Here is an 11,587-nt window from a genome sequence, read left to right as displayed (position 1 = left end):
AAGTCTAGTTTTGAAATAAAAAAAAAAAAACAAGAAACAGTTTAAATGTACACAGTCAGCTTTAATTTGAGGGGGCTGAACAAAAATATTCCATTCACAGTTGAGGAATTACATTTACATTTATCTTTTTATGAGTAGCTCCTATTGTCAGAGGCTCAAATATTATTCTACAATTCACTCAAGCGTTATAAATGATGTATGATCCCTTCATTATTTCTTCATAAAATAAGCAGGTACTTCCGTGCAATGACAATAAAGTTTTACTGTCTTCTAAAGGGTCAAGAGTTGATTCCAAGTGTAGTATTTACATTTGCTAGTTGTTCATGCAAATCAACAATGTGTGGACACAGGATTCACACATTAAGTCCAAGTTAAACAGTCAGTCACTAAGATGAAAGCCAAAACAAATCCATCACATTTAACTTTAGGAATATTAGGACATTGGCAGTGGCTAACAGCATCTGGAACAAAGAAAAACTGGAAAATTTTTGAAAGTTTTGAAGTACAATATTATGGCGTTTTAGAGTCAGACAGTCAACTCAGTTGAGGTGCATTTCCCATGGTGAGCAACTAATTAACAAAAAACAACTGAAGACTGTTGCAGTAAAGCACTGGGAAACATCAGAAATAAGAAAAAAAAACATTATTTCCCAATGCAAAGACTTAGGTGTACAGTAGGTGTGGTCTTCTACATCAGCAAAAGACCACATTGGGTGCAATTCCTGTCAGCTAAAAAAAAGGCAACAGAGGCAACAATTTCCATGAGGTCCACAAAGTTTGACAAAGGGTGACTGGAAAACATTGCCTGGTTTCACAAATCCCTCCTTGGTGCTAACTGAATATTGTTTATTGTTGAGTATTGTTGCTGACCGTGTTCTGACCATGACTCTGGTGTGTACAATGAATCTTCTGATAAAACACCAGAGTCACAAAGTTCAAATCATCTGAAACTGGTTTACTGGCTTGACAGTGAGTTCACTGTACTCAAATGGACTCAGAGTCACGAGATCATAATCCAATAGAGGACCTTTGGGATGTGGTGAAACAGGAAAATTCCCATCATGAATATTCAGCCAGCAAATGTGCAACAACTATCTTATGCTATCACATCAAATGGACCAAGAAAATGTTGCATCTGTGCTCTGAAGGAAAAAGGAGGTCCAACTTGGTACTAGCACAGAATACCTACCAAGGTGGCTGGTAGGTGTCAATAAAGAAATTAAAACAACCAAAACTGCCAACAGTTGTGTAGATCCCTTGCAAAAACTCTCCCTCATTATGAATTCTCATACTATGATGTTGCCAGTAGATTCGTCTCATTTCAGCAAATCTTGCAGTTGATTTTATTGATTTTGTGTCTGGGAAAACTGATGGCTGTTGCCTTGGGCTCTTCTTCCAAGTGGAAACATGGAAACAAGTTTCATTATCACATGAAGATGAATTTCAAGATGCATCCCAGCAAGTATCCCAGCAGAACAATAACTAACTTATAGTTTAATTGGTCTGCTACAGCAGCACCCACAGGACCTAAAATTCATATATGTAAAAAAGATATTACCATCCACTTTTACAGTCTTTTTGTTTTTTGTTACACTGCATACCAATTGCCAGGGGCAATAAGCATACCAATGTTAGACCAGCAATAATACAGCTGTAAGTTTTACAACAGTTTCAGCACATATGGTGCTTAAACTTAATTATCTATCAAGTTTTTTTCCACAAAAAGATTTTTTGCAAAATCTCTCAGTATAAATCTGTACATACAGCAGAAAAATCCATGATGTAATTATTCACAACTCACTCAACAGTCAGTAATTCATGCTTTCTCATCAACATGGCTGTCATGGGACACTGGTGTTCCCTGAATGGAGGCAATAATACTGCCATTTCTATCCTGTGCTTTTCCAGCTTGGAAAAGTCAAAAGGCCCAGCACGAAGAAAAAAAAGTAATTTTAAGGATTAAACTCAGATTTTCACTTCACCATTATTCCATCCATCCGTTCACTTTATTCCACTTATCCAGGGGAACACCAAGCCATTCCCATGCCAGCTGAGAGATATAATTTCTCCAGCGTGTCCTGGGTCTGCCCCAGTGCCTCCTCCCAGTAGGACATACCCAGAACACCTCAAGCATGAGGCACCCAGGTGGCATCCCTGTCAGAACCACCTCAAGTGGCTCCTTTCGATGTGTAGTAGTGGCTCTACTCTGAGTCCCTCCTGAATAGGCCAACTCCTCACCCTATCTCTAAGGGAGAGGCCAACCAACATTTGGAGAAAGCTCATTTACGCTGCTTGTATCTGCAATCTAGTGCTAGGTGAGGGTAGGGATGTAGATCAACCGAAAAATCAAGTGCTTTGCTTTTATGGTGAATTCTCTCTTCACCACAACGGACCAGTATAGCTTCCACAACAGTGCAGCCGTAGCAGCAAAAGGTCTGTCAATCTCCCGCTCCCCTCACTTATGAACAAGACCACGAGATACTTAACCTCCTCCACTTGGAACAGTAACTCGCCCCTAAACTGTTGTGGGCACTCCACCTTTTTCCAGATTATGGCCTCAGACTTGGAGGGGCTGATTCTCATTCCTGCCGCTTCACACTTTGCTGCGAACCACTCCAGTGCAAGCTGGAGGCCATCAACTGATGAATTCAACAGAACCACATCATCTGCAAAAAGAAGAGATGAGATTGTAAGACCACCCAAGTGGAAGTCTTCCACCACTTGGCTATGCCTAGAAATTCTGTCTATAAAAATTATGAACAGAATCGGTGACAAAGGGCAGCCCTGGCAGAGTCCCACTTATTACCGGCTGTGTGGCCCAAGCACTTGCAACAGTTGTAAAAGGAACGAATGGCCCATACCAATGGACTTGATGGACAAGTCATCCCTCTCGTCCCCAGACTCTACTTCCTCCACGGAAGATGCACCACTGGGATTAAGGTGATCCTTTAAATATCTCTTCCACAACCTGAAAATATCCTCAGTCAAAGTCAGCAGTGCTCTACCTGAACTATACACAGTGCAAGTTGAGCACCGCTCCCCCTCCTGAGTTGCCTGACAGTTTTGCCAGAAATTCTTGGAGACAGTCCGAAAACCTCTCCAAGCTTCTCCCCCACCTGGGTTTTTGCTTCAGCCACAGCCTTCAGCCATAATTGAAATAAAAAATAAATATATTTTCAAAAATGTAGCAATCAAAAAGCAAAATTGTTTCTGAAAGCTGTAGAATAATTTAAAATAAATAAATAAATAAAAATAAAATAATAAAAAATAATAATAATAATAATAATAACAATGCCATTCATCAGATTCATCCTTAACTAACTCAGTGAAAGAACAGCCACTCACTCATTTATTACTAAAATAAAATAATTGAAGATTTCATTTTTTACATAGATATTTTCATTTTTCACAATTATTGTCAATGCATGTTTACTGGTACACTCTTAGTCCTTATATAAGAAAATATGACCACAAGAGCATTTTTATAATTTATTGATGTAACAGCAGAAACATCAGGCCAGCTCAGCCCCTGGAAAGAGGTTGGTGAGCCAGCCTTCAAACACTGCAGCAGATAAACTTCAGATTTTACTTACAGAGAACATGTTGACCTACCACTCACACTTGATAACATATGCAGACTTTTTTTTTTAAACAGATTTTGGGTAATGCTATTACAGTGATATTTTCTATTAGCTATGCTAACGTCATGGTGTGGCAAGTCAAAATGTCTCAAGTAATAAAAATTTGACCACTGGGTACAACATACAACATGGACAGTGCTGGAATAATATTTCTTGTTTGTTTGATGTTTGCTTTTGTGTAAAAGAAAAATAACAATGTAAATCTTCACACATAAACTGTTTAGTGTATAAAATGAATGAGTACCCCCCAAAAATGAAATTAAATAAATAATCGATTATTTATTTCCATTGACTTGTCCATGGTCCTAGTGTCCAGCGTAGTCTTTAACATCAGGAGCCACATTTCTGCACGGCTGTCTCTGATGACGTCCCTGGCCCTGCTGCTTCTAAGACGCCTTCATCAGATCCTGGGCTCAGTGATGCAGCTGAGGCTTTTTCTCTCAACCCCTGCCCCGCTCTCTTTCCAGCTAAGATGACAAGAGAAACACATGGGAGTCAGTGATATTTACAGTGTAATGCTCCTGCATAAATCTACACGCACACTCTGTCTTTACCTCTAATACCCCTAATCTCATGCTTAATGATGTAATGTCTTAAGAACTATGTTATATGTGCAGTTCACTGGTAAAAATAAGTGTTGCTTGTTTACTAAATTAATGTTTTGCATAAGTGTAAGACAATTTATTTTGTTTTTGGGGGGCAGGGGGGAGTGAAAGAAAAATAAAATCACACTGATAATACAGAGGTCTCAAAAACCCGCAAAACTCATGTACCAGGCACACTTGGCTTTAAAGGGTTAACGAAGATCTGCGACATCCACAGTCATAGACAGTTTGAACTTTTTTCCTGCTTGCAGTTTATTTCCATTAGTTGGTTATTATCTTACCAATAGCACTACATGGTGTCAGGATGGGCTTCTCCTGTTGCTCTCCTTCAGCGATGGAAGCCCGGATCCTTCTAACCACGTAGATGCTAGCTGCAATATGAAACAACACAACAAAACAACACGATTTACTATGAGTATGAGTGTGCTGTGTGTCATGTTTTGTTTTGTTGTACATATCTATCTATCTATACGTGTGTGTATATAAAATATATAATATATAAATATACAGTCAAGCCACATACTGTATAAACAGTCACATAGATAGGTAGGTCTTATTGTGGAAAAAATGTAAACACCGCGTGGTCGCGAAACGGTTTAACAGGGATTTCAGAAAAGTCTCCTACCTTTTATTAGCAGTCACACCATCGTTTCTGTCCAGTGTTAATCTGTACTTCTCGTAAACTTCTCCGTAACAGGTACACACAGCTTCCTGTGTCCGCGAATGGTTATAAAAGCTCACAATCTATTACATATCGTGCCGGAGGCGGGGCTTCAAGAAACCCTGCTTTCTGATTGGCTGAGGTGTTACGAAAGCTGAACATGTAATGAAGACGATGTGCGATGAGCAATACCTGTGCAGTGGTGACATAAGAATGATTATACAGAATTGGGGTTGACGTAACATTTACAGGACATCTAATAAAATATAATAATAACTTTCAAAACAGATTTTACAGATTTAATAGAACTACAAATTCAAAAAAACTAAAAGGGTAGGCAAGCATTGAAGCCAGACACCAAAAGAATACAAATATAAAAAAATACAAGCGAGTCTATTGAAATGAGCTTTAAGAAGCGATTTCCTCGGGTGGATCATTTCAAAGTTGAGGAGCCCTGATGGCAAAAGTAGTCACCTCTAGGTTTAACTCTTGATTTTGGAACAGCTGTAAGTGCTCCAAATGTGGATCCAAGGCGACTCATGCTCATATGGGGTCAATAATTGTTGGCAGCTTGGGGCCAAATCCAAGAGACTTTTAAAAGTGGCCAGTAAAATATTAAAATAAATTCTAACATGTGCAGAAGGCCAATGCAGAGAACCCAGGAGAGGGGTGTTGTCTAGTAGATACTAGATAAAACCTTAATCAAGCTTCATAATTACGCACAGAGTGTGGTATATAGGAGTAAATAAAAATCAGGGTGATCCATTTAATAATTTATTGTCATTCACATATTGCAATTTACAGAGCTTCATTTATTCGAATCCAATCCTAACAAACAACATTTAGATCAAGTATTTGTGTCCCAACACATCTGTAATCTAGAATAGAAGCACGCTGAAGTCTACTTGACATCTTTTTACAAGAACACAGCCGTTTCTCATACAGTTGCATTTGTATATTCAATATATATACACACATAAAATTTCATTTAACTTAAAACTGTTTCCCACAGAAAGAAAAGCACAACAATTTCACAGAGAAACCAGATAAATCGCATTCTTTCATATTACAATATATTTTTTACAACAACAAAAAACAACTTCAATCACCAAGAAAAACAGATGAGACACAGATAGTGAGGGGTTAAATTTATAAGGAATGCTGTGAGTTTATAGAGAGGAAGTTTCAGTTTGTTCTCCCAGGACATGAAGAACGATACCGCTGTAGATAAACTGAGGAGCCACTAACGAAATGTTAATATTTTTGTAGGTTCTGCAGCCAGAGTTGTAAACAAAGACGTGAGTGGTATTACGGTCTTCCTCCCATCACACTCTCACAGTTTATTCACTAAATGAGACCTCACACAAAACACAAACATTCACTAGAGGGCTCTAAGGGGACAGCAGGAGATTCGACAGGCAGGACTTAGTCCATCCTGATCTTCTGATTGGTCATCCTGTAGATGATGCTGTCGTAGCCCGGGTCCATGTTCCACAGGTTGTAAGCGATGGCGATGACAGCGAGTGCCAGAACGATCATGAGCCACAGCACGATGTTGAAGACCACGGCGTACTCGAAGTTGTACTTGTAAGCCAGGTTGTAAAGGCTGCCTGGGTTACTCTGAAAAATGTTTGCAGTAGTCAAGAAATTATAAACAGCTATTTGGAACTAGTTTAAAGTGTCAGTGTCCGCAGCTAAGAAACAAAACAGAATCACCACAAAGTTGAATGAACGCCTCTCGAAAAGAAAAGTAATTTTGCTGCTATTCTCTGCTACATGACGCAGACCTCTATACTACATGTGTTACAGAAAATGTGCTTGAAATGTAAATAAACCCATTCTAATTTGGTACATTTATGTCATATTCAGCAAGTATCTCCTCTGGCATATATATATAAAATCATCAAGTGACTCATTATTGCCTTTTTGTTGGCACTAAACAGAAAATCAGAAAGTAAAAGTAGGTTGACCCAGACTTACAATCTGTCTGGATTCCAGGATTGAGCGGGACTTCCTGGTTAAAGGAGCTTCAAAGGCCTTCACTGTAACGACCTCCACCACAGAGCTGTTGCCATAGAGACCATACACATCCTGCCCAAACTGAAATGAAAAAACAAAAACACACACGCACACGGTTAAAATGTGGTTAAATTGTTAGCTGAAGAGGTGTATCGCTTCTTCAGATCTTCTTCTAACCTTCTGAAGGACAGAAGCGAGAAGGGCCGTGGCGTCGCGGTACTGAGGGGAGTCTGGACCATAGAGCCGGCTCAGCTCCTCCAAGCCAGACAGCTCCAACGAGTACAGGTCAGGGGAGTGGTCCTTAGCCAAATGTCTGTGTCTCTGCAGCTACAGGAGGGAAAGAAAAGATTTGCGTCAAACACAACTCTTTTTTCCTTTTTTTTTTGTAAGTGGAAAGAATTGCTTCAGTCCGAGGGAACAACTCACCAGAGCGGTGATATCATGCAGCACTTGGACTTCAGACAGGAAGAGTAAATCAGCCTAACAAAAATAAGAATAAAAGAGTAAGAAAGGCAAAGGAAGGAATTTTGGTTAACTAGGGAGTAAGAACTAAGTCTTTTGGTTTTAAAGGTGGCTAAGAACTGACCTCTGCATTTCTGCTGAGGGAGTTGAGGGGAAGAGAAGACAGCACTGAGCCATCCTGGGACAGACGGGCCCGGATCTGCTGCAACGTGACGGGTAAGTCCTCGAACACAGCATTGGCCTTGCCGAGCATATAGAGTCGCTGAAAGAAATGAAAGACACGTCAAAGTAAATAACTAACAGTGCCTCAAGAGGGATGTCTCAGATAAGAAGTACATCAGCAGACTTTTATTACCTCCTCACTGGGGGCCAGCTGGAGGACTACAGGGGTGTCCTCAGCAAACAAAGAGTGTACAGTCTCTGCAACACTATCCACGGTGAAGGGAACGGGCTGCAGGAAAGAAGATAGCGCCTTCATATACAGGTCTACGCTTCTATTTATACCATGATAAAAAGCTGATGGACAAAAACGGTCATACTTACATTCTCCAGGGGATATGAGGCCACGCTCTGAGGCAGAGCCAGACTATCCACTCCTCTCACCACCACAAGAACGTTGGCCCGGGGCCGCTGGAATAACGGACCAGCCTGGAGGCCAGGCCACGATAGATCCTGTGCAATTGGACACGCATAGTAGAGCTTATGCTGGCGTAATTATGAGCTTAGCCTTCTTCTATAACACTAATAAAACTGTGGAGCATGAGTTGAAGTAACGAATCACCTCTTGAACTGAGAAGCCCATGGTTAAAGCCACAAGGTCAGGGATCTTCTCTCCAGAAACCGGCCAGTCACCTTTCTGGAAGGACACAAACTCTGGAGCCTGCAGCACAGTGAAGCTGTCTCCATGGACACCTGAGGGGAAAAACAGCAGGACTGTAAATCTAAGTGGAAAAGAATAGGGTACGGGTTTGTTTTTTTTTTTTAAGTAAGACAAAAAAATATCACCACCTACAAATATAATTATTAGCTTAGCTTTCTTTTTGATCCCAATCACCACCAAACTTCACTGGTTATTTTAGTTTTGTTTGAAGTCACTATCTGTTGCCCGGTGCACTTTCTGTATCCAACTGATTGCCCAATTTTGTAATTTAAAACATGGCCATTTTGCAATCACAAATTCCCACAAAAGGAACAAAAAGAAGCATCACATGGCAACATGCACAAGTTTTTGAAAGAATGGCACATGTACTACTTTTCCTATGAATTATTTAAAAATTAAATTACAACGAAATTTGTCCAATTCTGTCCGGAAACTTCTTTTGCTCCTGTACTGAATACTGACTCAGTGAATACAGCATTACTTAAAATATTTACCATCTAGCAAGAACTTTAGCTATCACCCCTCAGGCTAGTTTAGTGAGTAAAATGACCCAGTCGGGTTACACAGGAATACTTTCTTGTATTGTACCATTTATTTTACCTGTCACAGATACAGAGTGATTTTTATCAACATATTGACCATTAAGTCGTGAGTTCTCAGAATCGGCTCTTTGAGCACAAGAATGACAACATCACAGAGCGCAAGTATGGCGAAGCTCGCGGCTCTCCAACGGGAGATTGCGAGACCAGTGTTGGACTGTAGAACTGCTTTGAAATTCATATGAGCTGTTCGCACTAAAGTAAAAAGCACCATCACTTCATGCGGATACCCTTTCGGCGCCAGCTGCGATCTCAAGGCTGGAGCCGAACAAAAACACCCTGATAACGACTGTGTTTAGTCTGTTCCTTCCCATTCCATGCAAGGCCACCTGGGTTGGCTGGAAGACTGTTTACTTAGCCTAGCAGGGCGAAGGACACTGTCTCAGCTGAACTCTGGACACGCACACACATACATATACACTGATATGCACACACTCATCTCCCCTCCCTTTCCAAACGCCTTCGATGCTTGTTCCCTCCTGGGAACACGGCAGGTCTGAGCCCACGCTGGAATGGTAGCGCTGGGCAGGATGGCTGCTGTGTTTGCTTCGGATTACTCCTCACCGCCCACCCGACCCTGTGGCTTGTCACGTGTTCCATAATGTTGTGCTGTGGAAATTTATGTGCTGTTTTGTGCAGAGGAGTTTTTTTGTTTCCTGTTCTCATGCTGTCCTCCCAGGAGCCCAGCATGAGTAGAGGTCTCTTTTTTTCCTCTTGTACTTTCCCATTGTAGTGTATATTTCAGTGTGTTTTTTTCTGTAACACTACCGATCTCCAACCTGTATCCCCATGTGATGTCTGTGTTGTGTGTGTAAGGTCGGGGGGGGGGGGGGGGGGGGGGGTTCCTATTTCACTGCAGGGCAACCTGCACGTGGCGAATAAAGCCTTGATTGATTGATTGATTGAAGTATCTGCTTCAAGGCTTCAGTAGCAGTAAATCTAGATCGTCTAGATCTATTAGCTACATATGAAAGCAAAACATTACAATATAATTATGAAAAGTGGGACATTACAATAAAATCAAAGCCAATTATGTTTACCAGGGTTAATGACTCCAAGTAAATTTCAGTTTTTCTTACCAAACCAAGAGGGCCAATATTTGTTAGTGTTAGAACCAGACTGACACATTCATGGCAGTAAACTGTTTTACATCTATAAATATCACATGTGATTCATAATGACACATTTTTTTTTTTTTGCCGTTTTTCCAAAGAGGGCAGCATTGTGGCCTCACTGGTTTGTATCCAGCCTATGGAGTCTGCATGGGTTTGCAGATGGTTGCATAGTTTCTACAGTCAAAAGACATGCACAGGTTTACACTAACTGTAGGCTCCAGTGTGTCTGTAGGTGTGAGTTGTCTGTCTGCGCCTTAGCCCTGTGACAGACTGCAGACCTGTCCACCATGACAGTACAGTGGCAACGCTTAGTTGGATATGCGTAATTAAAGAAAATACCTGTTTTGCATGACTCTGCCTTACTGTACCTACATTATAATCAATCCGGTCCTTCTTGGCCACTGTGATTGCCATTTCTGCTACCCTACTGGTCAGATATCTCTTGAAAAAGACATTTTTAATATACATGGTAAATTTACCTGGACAAACAGAGAATATATAAACTTCTACGTCTTCAACCTTGTGACAGGAATGTTCATTCTGGCTCAAAATGACTTGATATCATTCATTAGAGATATGTTTGACATATTATAGGTCAACACGTTATTTGCAACAGTTCAAATGTGGGCAATAATTTTTTGGCAGACAATCACTTTTTAGTACAATGGCAGCCCCAAGCCTGGATAAATGGGAGGCCTGGATTAATCAGGAACGGCATACAGTTTAAAAATCTCTGCAAATCCCTTAGGAATAAGGAAACAGTTAAAAGTATTTATATAAACAGTGATAAGGCATTAACACTATAACCTTTACTGACTGTCAGCCCTGAGCTGCTGGAGGATGGCGCACAGTTTATCTCACTGTTACAGCAAACACAACAAGCAGCAGCCTGCTCAGTAACTATCGCCCCTCACCTTTCATGTGGATGGAAGAAGAACTCGTGACAGAGAGCTGATGGTGAATAAAGGGGAACCAGTGGCGTAGAGCATGTCACGTGACCGCCCAGGCTTCTGTAAAATCGTAACCCTCTACCAGGAAGCCGTATATTTAGTACTTTCTTCATTTTTACATGACCTGGACGAATTTGTCAACCTCGTCCTTACGAATATTAACCACGTCCTCGTCGTCACTGGCAGATTTTAAGAAGCGACTGAGCTATAATCTCCGTTAGCAACAAGCTAACCCTATGGTCTTCCGCTTGATGACAATCCAAAGCCGAACAATGATTCTCAGCATCCGCAGAGTTATTATTCCACTTTTCCTCGTTTATATTAGCACGGTCGTACGAGTCTGGCCACAGAAATATTACAATGAGTTAAACGGCAACGCTAACAATGTTCCGAGCTCGGCGAGCGACCTGCCATTCAGCGCATATAAGATACTGTGCTATTACATGTAAATACGTGGGGGGAAAACACCCCAACACGTCAGCAATGAAAAACTATTATTATGTATTTCTTACCGACTGTGAACAGCCAGCAGAAGGTCAAAGTGACGATAAAAACAGACTCCATCCTTCGCAAGATCTTCACAGACATCTCTCTCTCCTCTACAGTAGCGATCAGCTGACCTGCGTCTCGCTCTTGTAGGACTTCACGTGAGCTA

The 11,587-nt window shown here is 41.0% G+C and overlaps 1 protein-coding gene and 1 long non-coding RNA gene across 2 annotated transcripts; both read right to left on the bottom strand.

Moving 5' to 3' along the window:
• Positions 1-3,476: 3,476 nt before the first annotated feature.
• LOC146500422 (uncharacterized) lies at positions 3,477-5,015 on the bottom strand. The gene is made up of 3 exons (XR_014869742.1): positions 4,872-5,015; positions 4,528-4,617; positions 3,477-4,108 (listed from the first exon to the last, which is right to left on the bottom strand). It is a non-coding gene; the product is annotated as an uncharacterized LOC146500422 (long non-coding RNA).
• Positions 5,016-5,668: 653 nt separating this feature from the next.
• Positions 5,669-11,584, bottom strand: atp6ap2 (ATPase H+ transporting accessory protein 2). Its single transcript, XM_085134932.1, has 9 exons — positions 11,445-11,584; positions 8,170-8,300; positions 7,932-8,060; positions 7,744-7,839; positions 7,513-7,650; positions 7,353-7,406; positions 7,104-7,253; positions 6,888-7,007; positions 5,669-6,527 (listed from the first exon to the last, which is right to left on the bottom strand). The coding sequence occupies exons 1-9, from the start codon at positions 11,518-11,520 to the stop codon at positions 6,333-6,335; spliced, it is 1,089 nt and encodes a 362-aa protein (XP_084991058.1). The 5' UTR covers positions 11,521-11,584; the 3' UTR covers positions 5,669-6,332.
• Between the last annotated feature and the right edge of the window lie 3 nt (positions 11,585-11,587).

Source organism: Neolamprologus multifasciatus, chromosome 16 (assembly GCF_963576455.1).
Source record: "Neolamprologus multifasciatus chromosome 16, fNeoMul1.2, whole genome shotgun sequence".
Lineage (NCBI taxonomy): Eukaryota > Metazoa > Chordata > Actinopteri > Cichliformes > Cichlidae > Neolamprologus > Neolamprologus multifasciatus.
This window is presented reverse-complemented; position numbering and strand designations above follow the sequence as displayed.